A 26347-nucleotide genomic window follows, 5' to 3' on the forward strand; every position below is an offset into this window, starting at 1 on the left:
TAAAGGCACACATGACAACCCAGTTACAAGGGTGCCTGCAACGCCAGCACATTGTTATGACATCACATGTGTCGTTGAGTTTAGATTTGTGAAAATTTACGAATTTGCACAGATCGAGTGTTGTCATTGTGTTTGAGAAAATGTCATGAATAAATTTTGACATTAAACATAATCCAAGTTGAAGTGTTACATCATTTTCAGCCCCCTTTTTGCCATTTGCATTTGATAGCACGCCAAATTCAAATAGACCGTGCAGAATACTGTAGTATTTTAATTCCACGTCAGAGAAAGCTATGTAGTCTCTGTAAGTAGGTCTTGGGGAAAAAACATCTGTATTGGTATCGGTTATCGGCCCAATCATTTTTAACATATCGGCGTATTGGATATCAGACAAAAATCCAATATTGTGCATCCCTAAGTTTGAGTTTTCTGCTAATGTTTATTTTTACCTCTCAGTACGAGCCAACATTCATCCAATCCATGCACAAAAAACCTGCAACATTTATGAAGTTTGCGGTCGTCTGTATGGAAATGTTCAAGTTCATTTTCACCCAAATGGTCATCAGTCCGTCTCTTCTAATCAAGAGATGATCCGAGTCAGGGGTGGGCAACATTTTTGTTCCAGAAGGTGAAGTCAAGACATTTAAAGCAATCAATCGAACGGACACAGAGAGAATTGAAAAATACATTTTCTTTAAGACAGATTACCTTGAAGACTTTTTTCAGGCTTTTTCCTTCTTGTGTTATAATTAGCATGCTAGATTAAAAATGTGTCCCCAAGACTCTTTCTTAACTTAAATATACCCCAAAAAAAGTTCATTTTTTTATTTTTGGAGTCTTAAACTCTTAAATCTTTGAGTTCAGTCAAAAATATGACTTAAAAAATATTTTTAGCCACTCTTAATCCAACGGAGTTCCAGTCTTAATTTAGCCTTCATTACTGTAAGTTTCATTGATAAAATGCAGGTTTTCATCAACTTATTTTAAGTTGTTTTCTTTTCAAACTAATGGCCAGATGGAGATTGTTCAAGGGCTGCTTTTGGCCTCTGAGCCATTAGTTGTCCACATATGTATGTATCCTTTATTTAACCAGGAAAAATAACTCATTGAGATAAAAAAAATATATATTTTCCAAGAGTGACCTGGCCAAGACAGCGGCATAAAACATACAACAAATCTAAAATACTAAACCAAATACACAAAATACATATCCAGGAGAAATCACATAATTACACATTAGGGCAGTTACAGGAGCCAAGTGATCTGATCTCTCGTTCACGTCTGATCCAAGTCTAAATCTTGGGTTGATTTTTGTTCTTCCGAGGATTTGCTACGCCTTTCATTAGTTGGTGCGTTTATTGTTTAAGGAAACTTTTTTTTGTTTTGTCATCGTTTACCAAGCATTCATAGCACTGAAAGGTAACATCTGGAGTCGCTTTAGGTTCTTGGGAATGCATACGGTCATGTTACCCTTCCTGTCCTGAACGCTGCAGGACTCAGACTTTGCTGTGACTCTTTCTAGGAATACATCTGTCCAAGATGTGATTCGGGTTTCATAGAGGAAGTCACCGAGGATTCCAGGTGGGAGACTTATCTTTTGGCTTTAATGTATGTGATGTTAGAAAAAACAAACCTCTTGCTAGTGCTGGTCTGGATCAACTGCAGGATCCTGGATGGAAAGGCGCTGAAGTCGCCGTGATGAAGCTCGTGTTTTGTCCCAGATTAGCACAGGATTTAAATTTGAGTTCTGGGTTCAGTTCATGTTGCTAACAATGCGTTTTGTCCCCTTTGTGTGCCGTTTCCCTCAGTCTCCTCGAGGGCAGCGCAAACGGGATAGATGACACAGCCACACAGTTTGCAGAGGTACGAACAGACCTGAGGGGGTTTTGTGTGTGTGTGTGTGGGGGGGGGGGGGGGGGGGGACAGGGGACATGTGATATAAATAACTTTGTTTTAACTCGTCTTTTCCTTCCTTTTTCTTCTTTGCTCTACTGTGGGTCATTTTTTGTGACATCCCTGTAGCTATGGCACCTTTTGTTACTGGAGCGGCCGTTCACAGCAGACAGAGACAGTCCCGACTCAGAACCTCGACTCCCAGGAGGACGTCTCGGGGGGTTCAGCGATTTCGGGGGTCTGGGAGGTGGATCAGTCGGTGGATCTGTCCCAGCAGGTCTAGGAGGACCCATGGGGGCCCTATTAGGAGCCGGTGACCACTGGGGACCCGGGCGTCCACCTCGTCTACACAGCCAAAGGAGATACAGGTCCAGAGGCAGCAGTAGGCCGGATCGCTCGCCTGCTGTGGAAGGGTAGGGGATTTGACTTCTACACTCCCCACTCATGACGACAGATCTGCTCATGCTCTCAGCCCGTGTTTCCAACCAACAGAGGAGGTTAGGACATGTTGCAGCTCACTAGGGTTGATCAACGATTTGCTGCAACTTGTTCAAGAAGCGTGCAGCCCCAGGTTCTGCTCTGCTGCATGTCCAACCAGAACAAACAAGAAGATGTTTAAATTAAAACACCTCGTGCAGATTTCTTATAACACGTTGCAACACCAATAAACCACGACAAGTTTCTCACTGGGCTGCGACTGTTGGAGTCTAGTTGTTGACTAGTTGTTGACTAGTTGTTGACTCGGTATTGGTGAATTTTTCATCGCGATTTCAAAGAAATCTGCAAACAGCAGCCTATGTGACCTCGCTTTGTTCATCAGTTTTTTTGTAAATCACTGCATATGTTGGTGTGCATGGCTCCCAAACTGTGTTTGCAGTTTATTTTAGTCTGCTAACAGTGTTGATAATAATTATAACTGTTGATCATCAGTGCAGTTTTTAGTACAGATGCACCCAATGTTTCTGTGGGCTGATGCCAATATGGGATTTTTGTATAGCTCTGACCGGCTGATGAAGATTTTCTTTTAATGAACTAACGAATACAAACTCATACGCAGGTTTTGATTTTAATAATTATCATTCAACTGTAACAAATATTTACCATAAACAGCTTTGAACAACTTGGGTTATTATTTTAAAAAGCAGTCTCATTTAAGTAAATAAAATAACATCACTAAGATGAGATAAATAAAGGGTCCATGTGTCTGCACAGAAGCTGTAGTTTAGAATGCAACAGGAAGTTAATAAAGGAATATCCCCTTTTGTGCACCACAGCATAAGTCCTTAAAGAAATGGTTTGCAGGTTAGATACTGATAACTCCACCAAAATCTGAACCACACCTTTATCTTATAAAAACACGACAACCTCAAATGTGCTAAAAACATTTAACTTCAAGTGTTCAGTTTGCACTTTGCAAATAAAAATAAGTGCATCATCGTGTAATATGAAATCAAGGCTCCACAGAACGACACTTCAGTAACCACAAGCTATCCTTTTTTATGAATTATGAAGGTGCATAAAAACATCTTCAAATATTTTTCAAACCCAAATACTATAACACAAAAATACAATGAGGCAGTCAACAAATGCCTTCACACTGCAACACTTCAGCATTGGTAGGTTGCTGGTCGTGGACGTCTGTGGCCTCGTGCAGCTAGCTTGAGCCTTAGCCGCTTTGCGTCGATGTACTGGGTCTGTTCTTGATGCAGTCGTCCAGTACCGACTTAGTACCGATCTGTCCCTAGTTTGTAGACATTTAGACCTCAACTGTTTTCTGTCAGCTGTTTGTCGCATAAATGTTTCCAACATTTTTCAAAACTCGATGCGTGCGAGCTTCTGTGTCTCGTGAGGAAACTGAGAACTGATGATATTCTTGGAACATTTTTGAGACTCCCGTGCGAATGTTCACTAACTTGTCTCCATCGTTCACAGCCCAGAGAATACGGAAATGTGTTGTAGCTATGAATAGTCAAATATTTGGTAGTGGTATTTCAAGTGTACAGAAAGGCACAGATGGACAGGATGTGGAAAGAGACGACCCTTTATGTTTTTATTTAAGTGTGAGTGCACCACTCCTTTAACACAACTATTATAAAGTCAGGAACGGAACTGAGCTCGGTGGAAACGGCTCCAAAATCTCTTCTTTTACTGACTCTAATTGTGCGTTTCGTTTCGTCAGGATTGTACAACAGTTTCTTGCTGGTCTCTTTGCCAACTCTGGGGTTCCTGGCTCCCCACCTCTGTCGTGGTAAGAGCCTAACAACATGTCGGTAACATCTTGCTGCCTCTTCAGTGTTTTTGTCTTTAACTGGGTCTGTCTGTGTCTCCAGGACAGGGATGCTTCACTCCAACCCAGGAGATTATGCATGGGGGCAGGGGGGGTTAGACGCTGTCATAACTCAGGTGAGCTACAAAAACTACAGAGCTCCTCGAGTGTCTCGCTTTTGTCTTGACCTGACGGGTGTTTGTGTGTTTAGTTACTTGGTCAGTTGGAGAACACCGGACCTCCTCCGGCAGAGAAAGAGAAGATCTCTTCCCTCCCAACCGTCAGCATCACTCAGGAACAAGCAGGTCAGTCGCTCCTCTGCACTGCTTCCGTTTGTCTTCACCGTCTCACCAGGTGTCTCTTCTGTCCGGGACGTCCCGACTGCAGCTGTGTGATGGTTGAAGTTGTCAAACTCGCTGTATGTAAATTAATTACTTCATTTAGGCCATTGGCTTTCAGACCGATTACTGCATCGATTCTCAATCTTGATTTCAGGGCCTCACTGTGGGCTATGAAACATAAAGTGGGGGTCAGTGATTGTTTACTTCAACCAAAGGCGTACGGGGTGCACATTATTTCTAAAAACAATGGATAATTTAAAAGCAGTTCTTTGAATTGAGTCATTTCAGTTTCACCTATAAATCCGTCAATTCAAGACTGAAATATGTTTAACAATAACAAGCTTTACGCTCATATTTCAGTTGTTTTTTTAATATCTAACTGTTTTAGTTGTGTTTCTGCACATAGAAGCGTGTTTTCTTCTGTTAAACTGAAGTTCAGAGCTCCTTTGTGAAACATCTGTTGTGTGCTCAGAAAAGTCCCCTGGACTCAGTACATTAACGTCTGCTGTGGTTGTGCTGCTGCATGCAGTGACCTCTAAACCCACTGGTAGGACAAAGTGCCCGTTAACCTTGGAAGTATCAATTGCTCGTTCCATTAAGTCCTTTAGACCTTTTTTCCTTTCTGTTGTTTCACTAATCTTACGTGAAGACAGCATTGTTTTTGAAAAGCTGGCTTGTTGACACAACCTGAAACATTTACCAGTACTTAAAAGACACCGTAAATGTTTTATCCGATTGCTGGAAGTGATCCTACCTCATTCCTACCCTCACCTATGGTCATGGACTCTGGGTAGTGACAAAAAGAATGAGGTCATGATACAGGTGGTTGAAATGAGTTTTCTCTGCAGGGTAGCTGGACTCTCCCTTAGAGACAGGGTGAGAAGTTCAGTTATCTGGGAGAGACTCGGAGTAGAACCGCTGCTCCTCCATGTTGAGAGGAGCCAGTTGAGGTGGTTCGGGCATCTGGTAAGGATGCTCCCTGGCACTTTCCTAGAGATGTGCTTTGGGCATGTCCGACTGAGGGGAGACCCTGGGGAAGAACCAGGACACGCTGCAGAGACTGTCTCTCGGTTGGTCTGGGAAAGCCTTGGAGTCCCCCCAGAAGAGCTGGAAGAAGTGGCTGGGCCTCCCTGCTCAAGCTGCTGCCCCTGCGACCCGATTTTGGAACAAGCGGAGGATGATGGATGGATGGATGGATGGAAGCGGAACGGTTGTTTTGTGTGGATGGATTGAAAGCCGTCTTTTCTCCCTCAGACTGCTGCATGGAGTGTCCAGTGTGCAAAGAGGACTTCGCGGTGGGAGAACCAGTCAGACAGCTACCCTGTAACCACTTCTTTCATTCAGACTGTATAGTACCGTGGCTGGAAATGGTGAGTCACAAGAGATGTCGGAACATTTCAAACCAAAACCATGTCCTCTGTGGTGTTTTTAGTTTTCCTGAAAGTGTGGGCAATGTTTAAACACATTTTGCTCCGAAAATTAATATAAAAATCCCAGGGGAATTAGTTTGATAACTTGTTGCTCAATTCAAAAAAGCGTTCAATACAAAAACAACTGGACTTTATTTGTGACAGAAGACGTTTCGCTCCTCATCCGAGGAGCTTTCTCAATTCAAAGAGCAGTGAGAGAGGGGTTCAGGTTATAAGGCTGAGTGAGATAAGACACACACACATGTGTAGATTGGCAATTCACATCTAAACACCTTAACAGTAAAAGTCTTGTTCCTCTAATTCACAGACTGAGGCCCCTCTGTTCCCTGAAAAAACACCAATCTGGATTTCTGAGCGTTGACTGCACTGATAATTTAGTATTTTATTTTGTTAGCAATGCAGTTACTGCGTGCTCCAGGGTTGTAGGCAATGTCTGCCAATTTATTTAAAAATAAAACAAAATTAACTCTTTCACTTTATGGTAATCTCATCCTAAAAGATAATTTTCTTAATTTTTTATTTTATTACTGCATCAAATTTAAAAGGTTTTTGTTCAAAATCATGCTAAATGAAGTAGAAGCTGTTGAGTAATCAGCTTTAACGTTTAAAATTTGTATAGATTTACAGCTTCTTTCACTAAATCACATTTAAACCTCTTGCTGCCCTTGGGTCTAAATGACTCACTGGGCGTCATTTTTGACCCAAGGGAGGGTTGAAGGTACAAAATCCAACATTAAAAAAGTTTATCTTATATCAAATGAAGCCACCTGAGTTCACCCCAGAACTTTTTCCAGATATATTGAATGTAATTCTGAAGTGCGGGTACGCACTCAGTGTAAACAAAGCGCTCGGCAGAATCTCTCGAACGCCACGTGGAAGCTCGAGTCACATGATGGACCCACATCAGACTGGTCGTAGTCTGCATTAGTGAACAAAAATGGCGGTAAGCTCGACATTCGACCTGTTTTTAGTTTCTTCGGTTGTTTCCGTAGCTAAACAAACACGTGGTTTTTAAGGTTTGCTTAAAAGTCCAAACACATTGAGCAGATTTTTATTTTATGAGTTTTCTGTGTTGTGACTTTTCAGTTTTTTATCTTCATCCTGGAGATGTTGGTGAAAATGTGACTGTTCTGCAGGAAGCTAACGTGTGCGTTTTGTTCTGTGGCGCTGCAGCACGACACGTGTCCAGTGTGTAGGATGAGTTTGAACGGAGAAGACAACAGCAGCCAGACCCCCTCAGAGTCCCCCTCCCTCTCCACGGACCCCCGCACACAGGAGAGATGGTCCTTTTGAGACGCCCGCCTCCCTCATCTTCCTGTCTCCATCCTCACGTCCCACAGAACGCTTCAGTTTTCCTTCGATGCAGTCATCATAATCTGACTCTTTATATGTTCAGGTTCAGTTTTGATGCCTTCTCTTGTTCCAGTCATGCACCCGAAACGGACGTAACAAATCATCGTGGTTTGATTGATTCCCTTTGCTGACAAACCAGAGTAGATCGATGTTCTTCTCACCAGAGTTTCCTCGATTTCTGCAAGTAAACTCCTTTTACGTTTCTTTAAACGAGCTGCTGGAAAACAAAATCATGGGAAACAACGTTGACCCCGAACACCTTTTACCATCGTGAGAGAAACGTTTTGCTTTTTGTCGGGAATTATTTTATTTTGTCTTTTTTGGGATGAGTTGCTCCTCCAAGGTAAATGAGCTCATGTTGTCAACACTGTAGTGTTAATAAATATATTTTTAGGACAAACAGAAACCAAACTTAACTTAAAAACTCCATCCAGTCTGAATTTATCAGAGTTCGTCCCTCCCGGTGTACATATTACAAACCGATGACAACCCTCCATTTTAGTCCGCTCATGACTGTTTGAACATTTTGATTCACTTTTAATGTAAATAATTTTAGTTCATCAATTTAAGATTTGCAAAGTAAACGAACAGAACATTGGAAATGCAAATGTGAAATACCTGGTTATCAAACTGTATATTATAAATATGAAACTCTATGATGTAATAATAAATTGACAAAAAAAATTGGCTGAACTTTTCATTGCTTACTGTAAATTTATTAGTGTTTTTTTTTTTTTTTAAAGCATCATAATCAAAGTAGTTACAAATTGTTCTTTATCCAAGTGGCAAAAGGCACAAAAATGTCTCAAGTGTTGAGTTTAATCAGCTTTAATTAAAAAAAAGATCTCTTGAGGTTTTCGTTTATTGAGGCTAATAACATGATTATTGTGCAGCAGACAAAGTGAAATGATTCAAACGGTAAAGTGCTTGTTAGATCATGAGCTTTGGCAAAGCCGACCATCCAGTGTTTGTTTATTGTTGCTCACAGTGTTCAGTGTGTGCTTCTGTGCTGGAGCCCAGTCAGTGTGTGTTCCAGGCGAGCGTGAGCAGCGACCGGGCCGGAGCCACGCTGGGAATGTAACCCACAGCTGGATCCCAGACGTCAAACTGGATCACCGACCCAGACCTGAAAACACAGTTCAGTGTTATTTACGGATCAAATTGTTCAGCGCAGTCATTTCAGGTTGCGTTAGCGCTTGATGTTGAGGGCGACTCTCAGCTACTACCACACCAAGTGTCCGCTCAACATTTGCAGCTCGGGTATAGTTGTGGGCAACAGCGGTACCTGTTGAGAATGACGAGCACCACTGATCCGTCCGGTCTGATGAAGGCGGCGAATTCCAGCGGCGTCTCTCCGCTAGCAGACACCCCCACCCTCTGGGACCCCTCCCACAGGAACTTGCTGAGCAGAGATCACAGATGAGGGTCTGATAAGCGCTCGCTGTAATTAAAGATCGCTCGGGACAAATGGGCAGCTACCTGAAGTGGGCCATGCTGTAGAAAGTTGGCTGCTTGTAAAAGACGTCGCGCTCTGCGTCCACTATGATGGGGCTGTCCACAAAGTTCTTGACCCAGTTTGGTCCACCGGTCCGGTCCAACGCCAGGTTCCAGTCAGTCCAGCCCACAACATAGTTATTCAGGTCCTGAAAAGAAGAAAATGGCCACAAGTTCAGGATCCACGAGATTTCAAACTGCAGCAGGACGTGAAAAAGTGGTTTATTTAGACGCCATAGGACAAAAGGTCCTCATGGATCAAGTTCTTCCTGGTTCTGGACAGGTCTCCAGTCTGAAATGAATGGAAGGAGTCCAATTTCCCTTGAGTGAAAGTGAAGACGACACCGGTCGCTTGTTCTGCAGGCGGTTTCTGTTGACCCGCACGCAGCAGAGGGGAACATCTCCGCTGAGCTGCAGCGTGACGAGGAGGCGTCTCGCAGCTCGTCGGACCTCAGCCGCTTCCCCAGATCGGACTAAACGGACACACGCCTCGGACGTGCAGGAGAACGGCTCACCTCTAGAATATCGTGCGCGTACTGTTCCGCCCTCTCCCAGCTGCCCAGCTTCACTCCTCTGTCTGCTGGGATCCAGCCGGCGCAGGCCTCGGTGCCGAACAGGTAATACTCCGGGTACAGGTGATGGGTGGTGCCCAGAGTCATCTCCGCAGGGACAAAACTGTCCAAGTACCAGTGGACCGCCACACCATGAACGTACCTCGCCGCATGAACATCACTGAGGACCTGGAGGGGAAAATGAAAGGCCTTGAATTCCTCGAGCACAATGACCTCATCACCTGACTGGAAAACAAACAAACAAAGCACAACAATGGGCGGTGCCGTGTGTCTGAGTTAAAACTAATCTGATGTAAATTAAATAGTTTAACAGCATAATCCTGCCTAAATCTACAAAATAAAGAATAAACATTAGGATAAAAAGCTGTTTAACATTTAAAAAGAACCAGTACACATTACATTACATAAATGACAGATTTATCCATGCAGTCTATTATCAAGTGATCATCTCTAATATCTTATGAAATTGATTTTGTTTTTCAATAAAAAAGGATTTATTTAAATTTAGTCTTAAACTTTTTTTTTTTAGCCTGAAATAAAATCAGGTTATTGCCGTCCTGCAGCGTCTCCACTCTCGGACCCACCACTTGAGCCCAGTGAGGCAGCAGCAGGCGGTTGTCATCCAAGATGAGGATGTGCGTTTGTGGGTAGGATGAGGAGTGCACCGCTGGACCCAGATCCAGAGCCACCCAGTCCCTCTGCTCCTCAGGGGTGAAACCCAGAGCCTGGAAACTGCATTAGGACAAATGTGTCTCTTTCAGCATTTCTAATACCAAAAAATAAAAACCTATACAGCATATTGTTATAGATTATGAAGTGAACCTGTAGTTCGTCATTTGTCCAGCAGAGGGTTCGTTTCCTGTCGTCAGCGCCCAGAAGGTTAAGTTATATTTGGCATATTCCTCCAGAAACCTGAGCAGAGCGATTTAAAAGCACCATTCTGAATATATATATATATATATATATATATATTTTACTAAGCAGCGTAAAATAACACTTTGATGTAAAACTGTCTCTAATCACCTGATGTAGTACTGAGCCCAGGCTTTGTGCTCCTTGCCCCCCGGCTGACCCTTCAGAGAGCCCTTTCCTGTGAGCGCACCGTTAGTTTTCATCCAGGCAGGGGCGCTCCAGGCGCTGGCCAGCAGGGAGAGGGGGTGAGGAGACATGGCCTGGGCCCGCTGCAGGAGGGGAATCTGAAACAAGGAGGACAGACGTGAGGAGACGATGGGACGGAAGGGTTCCTGTCTGAGCAGACCCATAGAGACCTTCATGTTCGTGTCCTCTGGGGCCAAAGTGAAGTTGTCCAGGTTGTAGTCTCCAGTCGTGTCAGCGTAGGTGTAGAGGCGCGTGGAGAAGTCGCAGCTCGCCATGGGCACGCGCACCACGCTGTAACCGATACCTGTCCAATCACAGAGTTGTTGGTTCAATCACAACCGGAGACATGGTTCTGCTTAGAAACCCGTTCAGAACATCACATGAAAGCTCTGAAGCTCCTCTTCTCCATCTGCTGAAGTTTACTACAGACTCAAACTGCAATTATCCCCAAAGAGTAAATTAGTTTGGCAGTTTCCAGATTTCCACATGTGCTCATATGCCTAAAAGCAATAACGGCAAAAAACAACAACAATAAAAAATGCTTAACTAGGCTGTTAAAGCTAAAAAGGGCAGGACACTAGTAGCTGAGCATGAACTTAATCCAAAAGTAACAAAACACTACGTAAAAGCTAATTGTAAATAAATATGCTAAAATGTAACAAAAAGCTAGTTAAAAACTGAGTAGCAGCATGCTAATGGTAGCAAAACTATAGAACAAAAGCTAAAAGTAGCCAAATTCTATATAAAAGCTAATTGTAGCTAAACTAATGAATAGTAAAAAATAAATAAATAAAAGCTAAATGTAGCCAAAAGCTAGTTAAACGCTAAGAGTAGCAATATGCTAATAGTAGCAAAAGTAGAAACAAAAGCCAAAAGTAACTAAATTCTAGTAAAAGATAATTGTATCAAAACTATTGAACAATTTTTTAAAAAGCAAAAGCTAAATGTAGCAAAAGCTAGTTAAAAGCTAAGAGTAGCAACAAGCTAAAGCTGAAAGTATGGAACATGTTAGCTAAAAGAAGCAAAACCTGCTCTAATTTGAACTTTTTAATCTTAAGATGATTTGTTAGAAACAAATTTGTATCCTTTGAAAGTAAAAACAGATGTCATCCATTTAAACAATTTCACCAAACTAATAGTGTCCACCAGAAAGAAGGCGGGTGATAATGTAGTTGCCTATATATGTGTTTGTCTATTAGCAAAATATCTCAACCACTGGACAGACTGTGATGGAGCTCTCAGAAAGTAACCAATGGATGTCAGCCAAACTCAAGATGGCCACATCAGCTGGTTGACGTTAGCCAACACGTAAATCGACATAACTCAGTCGGGTTGAAAGACATTGTGCTCAAATTTGACGTGGTAGTAGCCGAGACTCAGCTAGAGAGTCGTGCATAGGTAATTTGGAACAAAACAGTAAAAACTTTGTTGTTTTTCAATATGGGATGATCCTAGATTAAAACTATAAAATATTTTTTATGACCGTTTTATAGGCTGACCCCAGAGTTGTATAAAACACTAGAAGGCCCTCTGGTCATGTGACTCACAGCAGCAACAGCCACCTTTAACAAAATGGTCTAAAGATTGCACTTGGCACTTTGACTAACAGCCCTTAGAAAAGGCTTACTACATAAAAAATGTAAAACATAATAAAGTAATATATTAAATGTACTGCATATAGGAATGTTAGAAAATCCAGAAAGCTGTGTGTACTATGAATGTTAGCGATGGAGAAGGGAAAACATCAACATGTCTCTTTCCACAGGTAAGCAGATTTTCTTATTTACCTCGGTGTGAATGTGATCTGACCTGAACTAAAGTGAATAATAACCGTTTTAAAGTACTGTAGCCTATAAAGCCATGTCATGGTTGTTAATTATTGAATTGGCTAGTAGATATTAGCTTCTGTGGAAGATATTGTTTTGCTGTACAGGCTGAATCATGATACAGTTTAGTACAAATTATTAAATGTATAAGCTGCCATTTCCTCTGGTAACAAATCATTTTCTGCTCACTTTGAATTCTGAAACAGTACCAGTACATTGAGCTTAGATTTAGATTAGACACAGATCACTGCAATTAAATCGAGCCTACATAAACACAATTTACATGTTACAAAAAGTTTCTAATTCATCATTGTAAAGATCATTTGTAACACAGATCCAGTTGGGTTTTCTGTTGATTAAACAGCTGCTTTGACGAGGGCTTAATCTGTAAAACGATCGATACCGGAACACAGTGAGTGGGATGGCAGGGGGGTCCTCCCGCAGAAAATTCTGAATAAAGTAGATGCAATTTCCTGTATTTTAAAGAGTTGTTTAACATCTATGTTTTCCTACATTTGTAAACACCACTTCTGTCAAACATCCTACCCCATCTTCCCCAACTTGACGGTTTTGAGCCCGACACTGTCCCAGCTCATGGTTGAAACATCCAGGCACCTGCCTGTGGGCTCCTACCCACGTACGACTGCCTGGTTAGCTTGGCACTGACCCCCACCACTCTTTTAGGGGTGGAGACTGTTTTGTATGCTCGTAAGTGGCTGTTGTGTTTAAAATGAGTGTTTATGTAATTATATTCAGTTTACGTCAAATCTAAGTTTTATTTGTTCATAACTTTATTTTTAGTAAGCCTGAGCGTTACCGGATCCAAGCAAACATTTACTGGAACGCATTCTGACAAAATAATAGAACTGCTGGATCCTGTTCTGGCAGGATCCGTCTCAAATTAAGCCCGAGCTTTGACTTATGTGAGCAGTTGTCCGTTTTGAACGCCATCTTGGCATGTCACAAATGTAAACAACAGGTGGGCTGAGCAGAGCAAAGGAAACGCGCGTCCTGCATGGAAAGGCTCTTCCTCACCTTCACTGGAGAAGTACTGGCGCAGCAGCTGCTCCTGAGCTCCAGCGGAGAGGGACAGGATGTTGATGGCTGCTGCATCCGTCATGGCTCCTCCGAAGCCCCGGATCCTCTGATACTTCTGGTAGGGGACGATGGTCAGCCTGAGGCCTGACACAAACTCATCAGGACACTCGCAGCACCGCCGAACCCGTCAGACATTCATCCAGTGAGCTCACCTGATCCGGTGCCGTTCATCCGAACCTGGATGTGACCCTGGCTGGCCTCCAGCCTGCTGCCCGCCATGCTGCTCAGGTAGGTGGAGTACTGACCCAGCGGGGGCAGGGGGCCCGACCCGACGCTGTCACAGTAGGTAGAGTTGCACTCACACACCACGGAGTCATGGCCGAAGTTCCTGTCGACACACCTGCTGCTTCCTGAGAGGAGGAACCCCGACAGGAACGCGTTACTTCTGCACTGGAAACGGCAGCGCATCAAACTGGGTCCAGTTTGTTACCTGAACCGAGGCTCAGAAGGGCCGAGATGAAAACAAGAACCAAAGGAGCACACGAAGGCGCCATTTTATTTATCTGCGGACAAAACAGAACCAAACTGTAGGTTCTAGCTGGACAACAAAAAAAAAAAAAAAAACGAGCGGGGAGTTTAACGACAGCTATGACCCGTTCCGTTTATTACTTTAATCTCTCACCTTCAGAGGGTTCTAACGGGAGCTCGGTTCGGTTGTTTCCTCTTCCACGGTCACTTCGACGTGCTCCAATCGTACAAACCTGTTGTCCGAACAGCCATGTCCGGTTCTTCCCATCTGTATTTGTGTTGTGCAGTTTTTCCGGTCACGTGACATTGGAAACGCTCACGTGACTGTGGCGCTGCAGTGATTAGTTAACCGCCAGAGGGCGCCATTGAGAGCAACGCAGCAGCTGCACAAACCCCCGTAAGGTAAACTTACAGCCTGGAATTTGTTTATTTATATATTTTGGATTAGAAGTACAGTAATAATTACAATTTATTAAGTTAAAACAATGTGTAAAACTATTTAAAGTAAATAAAGAGTCCAACTGAAAAGTGGTGCGACCCTTTGTTATTTGAAGCCCCATTTTTCAGAAATGGTAAATGGACTGTACTTATAAGAAACAAATTTAGTTTGACAAGATTCATCAGTCAAAGAATAAGCTCTTGTTGTAACAGATCCCCATAATCAAGTAGGGGCACCACCAGTTCCCCAGAAGAATGGGTGGCCCAGGACCCCCTTTGGTCCGACTAGGGGAAGAAGAACCTCATAAATATAAGAAAAGTTTTATTTGAGCAATTAGGATTTAGAAAAGAAAAAAAAATTTATCCAAAAATAAAATAAGCCTAAAATCTAGTTCTAATAAAGACCACAGGGTCTAAAACTAACATTAGTATGCTGGGCCTAAAGAGGTTATACGTTTTTTTAATATATATAAATTTAGGAGACAAGCTTCAACAGGTTGAGTAGTGACAGAACTTTTCTGAACCTAAAACAGCCTGAAAAAGCAAATAAAGAAAAAGTTTGGGATAATGCTTTAGTAAAATGTATAGTTCATGACTGTTCTTTTTAAAATTGTTTTACATTTATTCTCGTTCACCAAAGTACACAGCAACAAGTAAACCAGTGTTTTGAAATGAACTAGAAGTGGTGTCTCTAAACTTGAGAACGCTTGTTTCTTGTAAAAGTTTTGTTCATCAAATGAAGACAGTCCGTACATGTGTAAACACACAGACCACATTAAAACTGGACTGTTGGGAAATTCCAGATGTTCTGTTCTGCTCATCACATAATCAGCAATGTATTGTGTAAAACAGGAAACGGCAACATCAGCTGGCAACCTGTAACAAATCTTCACCACCCTTTGGTTCTGGTGCGCCACCCCAGGATTTTCAATGGCCCCCAATCCACATCACAAGCAGCCACATCATCAAATACGCAGACGATACGAGCTGTGGGCCTGATCCATAGCAACAGGGCCTACTGGGAAGAGGTGGCACAGCTCGTGGACTTGAGGAAAATAAACGTCTGGGCCTCCCTGCTCAAGCTGCCGACGCTGCGATACGACTTCGGGACAAGAGACGAACAGAAGGAATGAGTGAATACCCTTAAACACTTGTATACATTAGATCCTTATATACAGTTTCTTTTTACACACTGTTATTTTTGGGTGTAACTGGGACCCTGAGTACATAATTTTGTTCCACCTCATGTACCACATGTGATGCAAATGACATTAAACTTGACTTGAAATCCCAGTAAAAAAACAGAACTCAGTCCAGTTGAGAATCTCTGGTCTGACTGTTGAACCCAACTTGAAGGAAAGATTTCACATACACAATTACATTATTAAACACTTTTAATAACAGTGTTTAAAGTATCGTTTTAAACTCTTTACATGAACATTTATTATCAAAGCAGCACAGATAAAAAAAAATAAAAATTACAGACACGAGCGCGTGTGACGGAGCGACGTGTAGAGACGGAACTATTTCTGTAGCTTTACAAGAAGCCACACATTTTCTCCAACGTGGATGGATTCCTATTGCTTAGAAAGATGAGTTCTTTCTTGGCGTCCTCCGTTCGACCTGAGGGAAACCAACAACAGTCAGAGCGAAAGCCTTCTTCCCTACAAGCTTTAGAGAAGCACACGCCGCACGACAACTTACTCTGCGGGTGCTGCAGCCATTTCCGCTCCAAATAATAAAGGTAACAGCTCTCGAACTCCTCCTCGTTGTAGTTGGGAACCGACACTGGGATGAACGGATCCATGCTGTCGAACCCACTCTGAGGAGGGAAAACACGGATTATAAAACATTACCGTGTTCAGGCGGTGGTTCTGAATACTGGGTCCAGTTATGCAACAAAGTCAGCCCAAGTTTACAGGGAATTAAAATATGGAAATAAATAAAGTCAGCTACTTCCACTGATGAATATCATTTACTTAAAGAATCAAAGAGAGGAATCATTAAAGTGTTTTTAAATATGGATTTATGCACGAAAAAAGAAAACGAGTTAAAGTGAAGTCCACACAGTCAGGAGTGACCCTGACACATTATAAGATGGGAGGGGAGTTACAGAATCCCACTTTAAATCTCTTCATTGAATGTTTTTTATCAAAGATGGAATTTAAAAAAATTAAATGATGAAATGAGCATTCCTTAAAGGAATCCATCAACACACACACCCCCCCCCCCCTGCTACCAATCATATTAGAGCTATGAGGAGTTGTAGTAGCCATTTTGGTCAAACCTTGTGAATGATGTCATTAGTGCTCTCATGAGATGCTAGAGCTCTCAGTATGTGTGGGAGATGACGCTCAGCTACTACCACACCAAACATTAGCTCATGTTTATCATGACTTCTGCATGATAAAAAAAAGTCCCACTTATGTCTTAAAAATGTATTTTTTACCGATAAAACACAAACGTTTTCAGGTATTACTGCTAAACAGCAGGGCTGAAACATACATCAGGACTTTTAATCATCTCTGAAATATCAATATTGAAGTTGACTGCTATGGTACTGTGCGTTTTCTAATTATGGGAAAGATTTGACAACACAAACTGGTTTACTTCCTCTGAGACAATAAAACTGGTTTGATCTGGAATTATCAGACTAACAGTTAACGCTAGAAATAAGAAAAACTATCAAAACTGCAGTTCCTGCAAAAATGCAGTGTGAATGCTTATTACAGAAGAACTTGCTGAAAAACAGCTGAAATTAGAAAAAAAATGCTGAAACGTAGCTGAAAATGTAGAAAAGCGTAAATCAGCAGGAGAAAGCAGAAAGAACACAAAAGTTGAAATGAGTGCAAAAATGTGGAATTGGCTGAAAAAGCTAATATTAGCATAAAAACAGCTAAATAGCAGCTGAAATAATGACAACTAGCAGAAATAAGCTGAAGGGAGCATAAATTGAGATTAGCAGAAATAATTGAATTAGGTTGAAAGTAGCAGAAATTACCACGAAAAACTTGAATTTATATGAAAACAGCTGAAATTAGCAAAAGTATATAAAAAAGGTCGAACAAGCTTAAATTAGCATGAGAAAGCAGAAATAACATGTTTGACCAATTAGGCTGACAGCAGCAGAAATTAGCACAAAAAGTGGAAATTACAAAAAAGGCTGAAAAGTAGCTAAAAAATGCAGAATGAAGCTGAAATTACCAGAAGGAATGGAGAGCACATTTTTGCTGAATTAGGCTGAAAATAGTTGAAATGAGTGCAACAAAAGTAGAATTAGCTGAAAAAGCTAAAATTAGCATAAAAACTGCTAAATAGTAGCTGAAATGGCAGAAAAAGTTTAAACTTGCATAAATAAGCTGAAAGGAGCACAACAAGCTGAAATGATCAGAAAGAAGTTAGAAGAAGCACAAAAATGTTGTAGTTAGCAGAAAGATCCAAAGAGGAGCACAAAACAGCTGCACAAACAGCAGAAAGTGGCTGGAAAAAAGTTTAAATTTGCACAAGGAAGCTGAAAGAAGCTGAAGCAAAACAAAATGCGAAAGCAGCAGTAAAATGTTTAACGATTTGAAGGATGTAAAATGAGCTCAATTCATTTTCTTTGAGAAACAAAAATGGCAGAAAAAGCTAAATATTTCAAAAAGCTAAAGTTGCACCAATACCAAAAGTCAGCAGAATTGTCCTGAACAAGCTGAACATTTTGATATGATTTGTTGAAATAGCATAAAAATTGTGGAACGAGAAAGATGCAGAAAAATATACAGAAGAAAAATGAATCACAGTAGAGTGACTGCTTCATAAACATCCACACAGTAAATATGCTGCGGCAGCTTGAGAGCGCTACAGGCGATGAAAGAGACGATAAATAAAAAGTCCTAACCTCTCCAAGCAGCTCGTGAGGCAAGTAGGCATCTTTTGGAGTGTGGACCGACCCGGTCTTAGCCAGCGTGGCGATGATGGCGCCTCCGGTCTGAGACAACAGAGTGAGCGTTAACCAATACGCTTCTGAAACAAGAGCGGCGGCGCTCCACTTATTCTCACCCAGTCGTTCTTCATCAGCTTCCTCAGGTTATAAATCAAAGTGAGCTCTTCTGGATCCACCTGGAGACGAGAAGAAAACTTAACCCTTCTGAGGAAAATTAAGGAAAGAACGTTGAATTCGAGGCATGAAAACATGGTGAATGTCTTTACTAACGGGGCTCTTATCCTCCTTTTTGAGGGTGGTTCTCCCCCACAGGGCGTTGACCCCGTCCACCGCCACGGCCAAACGAAAGCCGGCGTCGGGTTGCCCGCTCTGCAGCTTGAGTTCCTTGATCACCGCCCCCACCACATCACTGCTACTCTTTATGCGAGTGATGCCCTGCAGCAGATTGGACACCAGCAGAGCGTCACAAGTGAGCGTGAAGGACAGAAAGAAAACATGGTGGAAGGCAACAAAATACAAAGGATCACAGGGATTAAATGAAGTAAAGATGGAGAAGTGAGGGCGGGGGGGTCAACAGGGAATAATTTAATAATAATGAATCATTTATGTCATGTTAAGTCTTCAAAGTGTTTATTACAAATGGAAAATAATAGGAAGTCAGACAATCTCAACGTCCAACAAAGGATGATAAAACCTGATTTATTCTCTTACGAAAGCTGTCAGATAAAAACGTCACAAATTTAGAGTTCTCAGTTCCCATCAGTGTGTGCCGACCACCAACATCCTCAGCTCTGGAGCTACTGATCACCACAAACCCCAGAGAGGGCTTCAGTGGAGAGAAATAAACCACAGAAACCACATCTGTTCCCCCTGAGAGGACTCACCTTATCCACCAGCTGTCCCAGCAGACTCCCCTCCTCGGTGAACTCCCTCTTTGTCCACACGTAGCGATGCTTTGTTTTTATCTAAGGAGAAAAAAAAAGGGAACAGATTAAAACCTTTTCTTTTATAATTATAAGTGTAAGTCTTCAGCTCTCACTGGAGCGGTTCACAGCTGAGTGTGAAGCGACTGGGATGAGAACCAGCACCTCCAAATCTGAGGCCACGGTCCTCAGTGGGAAAAGGGTGGACTGGGAGTGAGGTCTCCTTCAAGTGGAGGAGTTCAAGTATCTCAGGAGAGAAAAGAATGAAGCATGAGAGATCGGTGCAGCTTCCACAGTATTTCAGATTGTGCCGGTCCGCTGTGGTGAGGGAGGAGCTGAGCTGTAAGGCGAAGCTCTCCGTTTACCAGCCGGTCTACGTTCCCACCCTCACTTATGAACTCTGGATCATGACCAGAAGAAAGAGTTTGCAGGTACAAGCGACCACTTTAGAGAAAAGGTGAGACGTTCAGTTATCTGGGGAGACTCGACAGAGTTGCTGCTCCTGCCCCGTGACCCGATTCTGGAATCAGCAGAAGATAATGGATGGATATTTCTTTGAGGGTGTTGGTGAATCCTTCCCAAGGTAGGATGACAAGTATTATTCTAGAATTGCGCCACTTGGGGTGGCTGCATGTTGGAGTTGCTCTGTTGCATTCGCTCTGAGTTGTTGCTTTTGAGAACTTTGATTCTTCTTTTTTCTGGATGTAAATTGCTTTTTTCAGATGATTGCTTCCTCTGGTATCGGACGCTGTGCAACTGGAAGGATTTTTAATGAAACCTTTTTTACTTTAGGGCATTTGTTATGATGCGTAACCATGGCAACATGGTGTTTTTAAAAACCAGGAGCAGCTGATTAACATCTCAAAAGCTCAAATACCTCAACTACAGCCCCAATTCCCAAATGAGTTGAAAAGGAGGTGCCGTGGACGAATTCCCATCAACCTTGCAGAGGTGCTCGAGTACCTGACCGCCGAGATCATGGAGTTAGTGGGAAATTCAGCTCATGGCAACGAGAGGACCTTGGTCGTCCCCCGGCACCTTCAGCTGTCTGTTTGTGGAGATGAGGAGCTCGGCAGACTGCTGGGAAGACTGACCATCGCTCAGAGAGGAATTCTGCCCGGCATTCGGGCAGTCCTGCTGCCCAGGAGGACCAAGAGGCCTTCCGGATCTGACAGCAAGCTGGATCCAGGTGGACGGATCAGTATCTGTGGCCAGATTCTTCGGATTTGCTGCAGGAGATCCTTCCTGCCCACAGCTATCAGCATCTATAACTCTTGAATGAAACCAAGATGAGCTACGACAACACTTAATTTCTCTCTGGGATTAATGAAGTATTTTTGAATTGAATTAAGATCTGTAGAACACCAAACCAAACTGGATTTCCCTTTCATAATCTTTCTGCTCATAATTATCTCTCAGATCGGAGGCAATGTGTTTGACACAATGGTACTTAATCTATTTAACGGTCACTAATGGTGTGCCACAAGGCTCAGTTTTAGGACCCACTCTTTTTTCAGTTTATAAAAATAATTTTTGGTCAAAACATTCCTGATGCATTATTGCATCTCTATGCCAATGACTCTGTCATTTATTGCTGAGCTAACACAGGTGCCAAGGTTTTCCAGCTTCTACAGTTGACATCATTCAGTCAGACTTATTCCGCATCAGACTGATGCTAAATGCTGATAAAACCAAAGGGATGTTGTTTTCAAACAGAAAGTTGGTGCCAGCAGTCCTTCCTCCCATCTCATCTATGCATGGTGTTCCTATTGAGTTTGTAGATTCTTACAAATACTTGGGCATTTTAACTGATGCACATCTCTCTTTTAAGCCGCATGTTGAAAACTTGATAAAGAAACTGAAATTAAAACTGGGTTTCTTTTTCAGAATCAGATCTTGCTTAATTCTGAATGCCAGGAAACACCTTGTAGCTGCTGCTTTCCTACTGGCCATTGACTATGGTGACAATATTTACATGAATGCCCCTGCCAGCTGCTTGCAGATGTTGGATGCTGTCTACCATGGTGTGCTAAGATTCATAACTGGCTGTAACTACCGTACCCATCACTGTACTCATTGGTCAGTTGGTCATTATCTACATGTAGGCTCTCAAACTGGTTCATTTTCATCTATAAATCCCTCCTTGGTCTGCTACCTTCTTATATCTCCTCCCACATGTCACGTCGTCAGTGCAGTTACAGCGTGCGCTCTCAGATCATCATTACCTGCAGCGTCCCCTCAGAGCAGACTGAACTCGGCAAAAAGGCCTTTTCTTACTCAGCTCCTGGAACACATTGCAACAAGATCTGAAGCTGTCCACTTTGATCTCTTTAAGGGATTTTAAACAGTTGATAAAGTCAATAGAAACATCAAACATGTTCTCATTTTTATTATTTTACCTTGTTTTATATGGCACCTAGATTTGATTGTTTTTATAACTACTTTTATTTTATTTATTTGCGCTTTGTTGAATTATTGTTATCTGTACTATATGTTCTCTGTCTAAAACAGGTCTCTCTTATAAATGAGTCCTTGTGACTCAGTGAAACTAACCTGTACAAATAAAGGTTGCATGAAATCTACCTGGATTATTGTGCATGCATCAAGATGCCACAATCCTAGAGTGTAAAAAAAAAAAAGTCTGCTTAAAAAAGCATTACAAAAAACAGATGTAGTACACTATAATGTTCCAAAAGTTTTAATCCACCCATGCGCTTTTCAAGTTATCAGGTTAATAGAGTGAAATCAGATATTATGTAAACTTTACCTTTGACAGAGCGGCTTCATTGGTGATTTTGAAGTTGCGTAACCACGCCGTGGCTTGTAACGGCTGATCAAAGCGAGACGCCTTGTAGGAAGACGGCAGCAGCTCCTTACAGTTCTTCACCCACAGGTGGGCTGTTTAAATGAGAGGAGACGCAGAAAGTTTACCATCAACTCTCGAGTTTAAAAGCTTTGTAGCTCCCAAAGATGACTTGTGTTGGCCTCACCATCAGGAACGTGCAGCACCAGCCACCCCTGCGTGTAGCAGAAGTGCATCGTGTGACAAAGAGAGATTGTTTTCCCACTACCCTTCAACCCATCTGAACACTTTGATAAGGACAAAAATCAAGAAAACGTTTGTTGTTCTGTCGGAACGTGTGTTTGGAAGGATACAGAATAAATATCTCAGGGCAGGTTTGCTGAAGTCCGTTTGTTTCAGGTAAGAGATGACCTCCAGGGCTGGCGGCCTCACCATGATGCAGGCTTCATTAAACGTCTTTATCTAAGAAGCACATCGGGAACATTTACACCCAGGGCCGCGATAATATTTTTTAGTTTACATTTAAAAACTGAAAGCTGTCAAAACGTGTCATGTGTTACGGTTTTATTTCTGCGCTTGCCTGCTGCTGAAAGCGAGGGGGGAGGCTGTGAGGGAACAGAAGGCGGGTGTGAGCGGGAGGCAAGGTGTAGAAATGGTTGAGGAGTTTCTCCGAGTGCTGAGCCTGAGAGGGGAGAAATATGGGAGAAAAACATTTTATTTGAATGGCATCCGTCAAAGCAAAGAGTCTCGAAGGACCCAAATCAAAACAGGGTTTCATTAGAAATTAGCTAAATGAGTCACAAGGAGGAATTCTTCAACATTGGGTTATTTTTTATTTTAAAATTCTCCATCTCAAAACCTTCAAAATCATAGTTTGTTTAAATCTGATGATTTATCACCTGGCAAAAAAAAACCTACTTTTGTTTACAAGAGTGCCCGTTTAAAAACTCTAAATTTACTGGTCTGGAGTGATATCTGGAATTCAAGGGGAACCCCTGAGGTTCTCATTGACAACACACATTAAACGAAGGGATTTCCCAGCCAGCGCAACAGCAGCTGGATGGAAAAAAACAAGTTTTATAAGTGTTACATGTGAAGGTATACTTGGATTCATCAGCAGATTAAAGAGTATTTGTAGTACAAGAGATCACCAAGTGGTGTCTTTGTGGACTCCTCATCATACAAACCTCAAATTAATTCTTTAACGTTTTTATCCTGCAGCCTGAAATCTTTCTGACTTTTTGTGCCAGCATGGGTCATGTTTTTGCCCTCTTTGACATTTGTTTAGCTGCAACCAAAATGGTTCAAAACCTCAAAACAAATAAAGCATGCAGCAAAGTTGAGCTTACGGCTGCACAACTGCAATCAAAAACCTTTTATACATTTTAGAACGAAAAATATAACGTTGTCCCCTCTGCAGTATATTCTCCATTTTAGAATTGTTGCAACATTATTACAATGTTATTTATGACAATCTTATACTGTAGTATCTTTAGTTATTACACAGACTTGTACTTCCACTGTAACACATTTCAGCTCAGGAAAATACCCCCAATAGGAACAATAAAGTTTATTTCATTCAGAGTGACACAGCAAACATTGATATTTGTTGCAAAATAGTCACTTTTTACATTTTTATTGCCTTTTAAATAGGGACATTTTAAATATATTTTCATAAAGTCGACAATACGTTTGATTACTTATGTGGTCATTTAACTTGTTTTAAAAGTATATAAACCCCTTTGAGACGATGCAACGACCCAGCAGAACATCTAAATTCTTTGTTTTTTATAATTCATTTGATTTAATTAGGATTAATCTGAGTCAGTATTATTAACTTACTGCACTAGATGCATTACTTATTTAATAATTACCATTTTAAACAAGATGGAGGTAAATAATGATTTTTGGAACTTTGTTAATCGAAGTCTGATGCATTTAGTGGCTATATTTAATTTAAATCATTATAAAACATTACCGGGTCGTTCTCCTGTGTCCTGAGGACCGAGAAGAGCACAGGCTCTGACTCCTTGTGAGCCGCTGCCTCCTGCTGCAGTATACATGATCCACTGGTATGAAGAGCCCGGACATGCGTTACCTGAACAGAACCCAGTTTGAACAGCCTTACAAAAAAACAATTCAAATATGAAATCCTCTCGTAGACACAATCCAAGTTTTTGTAGAACAAATCAAATAATTTACACAGTGCTTTCTCCGTTACTTCCCATATTTGAATGTAAAGTTAACTTTTTCTTATAGTGAATATTTTCATTATACTTTCTCTTCGATTGGTAGTATGTTGCACACGACTTACCTGCACTGGCTTTATATTTTCTGTTGTTTAAATTAATTACATTTGTTTGCTTTTATTTGTACTGGATGCATTTCACGTCACAAGTTACAGGATAAAAACTTGACAGTACTTAACACTGTCTGGTACACATGAACCTGAACTCATCAAGTGTTGCTGGCTTCTCGTGTGCAATTAAAAACACACAAAAAAATATGTTGATCTTACTGTTGACCGTAGCCGGAGGGTGAGTCTGGGCAGAGCCATGATCTGAAACACGAAAAGAAACGTTATATTTTTTGCAAATTTCAACGATTAGCCTCACAGCCTAGCTTCCTGGCTGTAACCTTGCGTAAACAGGCAGCTAAGCTAACAGCTAACTACGGAAACCTGAAGGAGATACGCACATTTCCGGGCCGTGAAGCCTTCAGAAGCGACTCACTTGCGGCTCAGTTCGAAAAATATTACGTGGAAGATGTGTCAGCTGATTTCATTTACATAGAAACGTGCCGGAGTCAGGATAATAAGGACGAAAAACTGCTTGCTAATTCCAGCAGCAGAAATCAACGTGCCCGAACTATCATACAGAACGCATGCGCTACAGGAAGTGACGTATATTTACATTAGCCAATCAGATCGCACATTTCTGGGGACAGCGGTTCAACTTTTTATTTCTTACCCCAAATAATAAATACAGTCCAGTAATGTTAAGAGTATTATTACATAAAGTCAAATACCAGAACTTGTAGTTCTTTACACCTGTTTTTTTTTACCGTCTGTATCTTTGTAAATACATTTCAATAAAGTTATGAAAAAAATTGAATTAAAAAAAGAAATAGTAGACTTAATGTAGTTTCAAATAATATTTTTGAAACGCAGTACTTTTATAGAGAAGTGAACATTTTCATTTTATGATAAATTAGGGTGGATTTTGCACACTTATTATTAAGTAAAATTATTTTATAAACAATGTTTGCATCTGTTAATTAATTATCCAACCCACAAATGACCAGGTGGCCTCAGTCTTACAATTAAGGTCTCAGGGATTATTCTGAAAGAAAAACAACAGGAAAATCTAAATCAAATTATTGACCATTTGCTCTCCAGCCCTAATCTGCGCGGAGGGACGGGAGTGACTGTTGTTTTGGAGATTTGATAGGTGGTGAAGGAAGGAGGAAGCTGTTGGGCGCGGAATTCAAAACAATTTTTGACGGATTATCGGTATTTGACATTTTTTGGACTTTGGAACAGGCGGAAATTGGCATAAACTGGTATGTGAATGGTTCGGATGGAAAAACAGGTAGGAGACGAGGCAGACATGGATTTTGAGGGGTGGACACCGGTAGGTAGAGGGAGAGGACGCGGAAGAAATAAAATGGAGGAAGGGACAAATGACAGCCAGAGTAATAAAAGGGAGTTGGAAGGGAGCAGCTCTGATGAAGAAAGGGTAGTAAGAAGAAAAGTAGTGAGGGATGAATTTAAAATAATATTAAAACTAAAAAATGAGGAAGGGCAGGGTAACATAAGCCCCATTTTGATATCAAAAGAAATAAAAAGGAAGATTGGGGATGTAGAAATGGTGAAGGTGTTAAGAGATGGAAATTTATTAATATCATGTAAAACTGAAGAACAAAAAAATAAGGCTTTGCACGTCGAGAACATCTGTAAAAGAATGGTCATGGAAAAAAAGATAATAGGAGAAAACAAAACAGTTCGCGGAGTTATTTACGGGATCCCAGTGGATGAAGATTTAGATAAAATAAAAAGGAACATTGTTGGTGCACAAGTAAACAACTTGAAGAGACTATCAAGAACTGTTAATGGGGAAAGAGTAGGAAGTTTATCAATTATGATTGAGTTTGATGAGACAACATTACCAGCAAACATAAAAATAGGTTATTTAAATTTTCAAGTTAGGCCTTACATCCCACCACCACTCCGCTGCTACAAGTGCCAGAGATATGGACACATTGCAGCAGCGTGCAAAGGTAAACAGAGGTGTCCAAAGTGTGGAGAAGACCATAGGATAGAAGAATGTAAAGAAGAAAAGGAGAAGTGTTGCAACTGTGGAGGACAACATAGAGTTACATACGGGGGGTGTGAAGTGAGGAAAACGGCAAAAGAAATCC

General features: G+C 41.5%; 3 protein-coding genes across 3 annotated transcripts in view; 1 reads left to right on the forward strand and 2 right to left on the reverse strand.

Annotated features, from left to right (window-relative positions):
* The window catches only part of rnf115a (ring finger protein 115a), a 14868-nt gene extending 6968 nt beyond the window's left edge, over nt 1-7900 (forward strand). Inside the window, exons 2-9 of the mRNA XM_037676920.1 lie at nt 1523-1581; nt 1809-1863; nt 2023-2306; nt 4073-4141; nt 4224-4296; nt 4371-4464; nt 5755-5870; nt 7104-7900. Of these exons, the coding sequence (XP_037532848.1) occupies nt 1523-1581; nt 1809-1863; nt 2023-2306; nt 4073-4141; nt 4224-4296; nt 4371-4464; nt 5755-5870; nt 7104-7223 (870 nt within the window). The 3' untranslated portion in view covers nt 7224-7900. The remainder of the gene's footprint in view (nt 1-1522; nt 1582-1808; nt 1864-2022; nt 2307-4072; nt 4142-4223; nt 4297-4370; nt 4465-5754; nt 5871-7103) is intronic.
* Nucleotides 7901-8095: 195 nt separating this feature from the next.
* On the reverse strand, nt 8096-14189 carry gba (glucosidase, beta, acid). Its single transcript, XM_037676921.1, has 12 exons — nt 13994-14189; nt 13802-13874; nt 13524-13721; nt 13309-13455; nt 10618-10751; nt 10373-10545; nt 10172-10261; nt 9934-10081; nt 9293-9517; nt 8763-8926; nt 8569-8685; nt 8096-8409 (listed from the first exon to the last, which is right to left on the reverse strand). Exons 2-12 carry the CDS (start codon nt 13863-13865, stop codon nt 8304-8306), a joined length of 1566 nt encoding a protein of 521 aa, XP_037532849.1. The 5' UTR covers nt 13866-13874; nt 13994-14189; the 3' UTR covers nt 8096-8303.
* A 1470-nt stretch (nt 14190-15659) lies between these two features.
* On the reverse strand, nt 15660-24812 carry dap3 (death associated protein 3). The gene is made up of 13 exons (XM_037676922.1): nt 24626-24812; nt 24447-24488; nt 23907-24026; nt 22509-22610; nt 22282-22390; nt 22116-22208; nt 21893-22023; nt 19087-19167; nt 18473-18637; nt 18319-18378; nt 18158-18247; nt 15982-16099; nt 15660-15900 (listed from the first exon to the last, which is right to left on the reverse strand). Exons 2-13 carry the CDS (start codon nt 24483-24485, stop codon nt 15815-15817), a joined length of 1194 nt encoding a protein of 397 aa, XP_037532850.1. The 5' UTR covers nt 24486-24488; nt 24626-24812; the 3' UTR covers nt 15660-15814.
* Between the last annotated feature and the right edge of the window lie 1535 nt (nt 24813-26347).

This window comes from Nematolebias whitei, chromosome 5 (genome assembly GCF_014905685.2).
Source record: "Nematolebias whitei isolate Nwh7 chromosome 5, NemWhi1, whole genome shotgun sequence".
NCBI lineage: Eukaryota > Metazoa > Chordata > Actinopteri > Cyprinodontiformes > Rivulidae > Nematolebias > Nematolebias whitei.

Coding starts and splice junctions, on each gene's coding strand:
- gba (XM_037676921.1), bottom strand. CDS start 13,865: ATGGCGCCTTCGTGTGCTCCTTTGGTTCTTGTTTTCATCTCGGCCCTT. Junction 10,546..10,617: donor CAGAGGACACGAACATGAAG/GTCTCTATGGGT, acceptor TCCTTGTTTCAG/ATTCCCCTCCTGCAGCGGGC. Junction 10,082..10,171: donor GGACAAATGACGAACTACAG/GTTCACTTCATA, acceptor GTCCTAATGCAG/TTTCCAGGCTCTGGGTTTCA.
- dap3 (XM_037676922.1), bottom strand. CDS start 24,485: ATGGCTCTGCCCAGACTCACCCTCCGGCTACGGTCAACA. Junction 24,027..24,446: donor CCCTCCGGCTACGGTCAACA/GTAAGATCAACA, acceptor GGTTCTGTTCAG/GTAACGCATGTCCGGGCTCT. Junction 22,611..23,906: donor GGACACAGGAGAACGACCCG/GTAATGTTTTAT, acceptor CTCCCCTCTCAG/GCTCAGCACTCGGAGAAACT.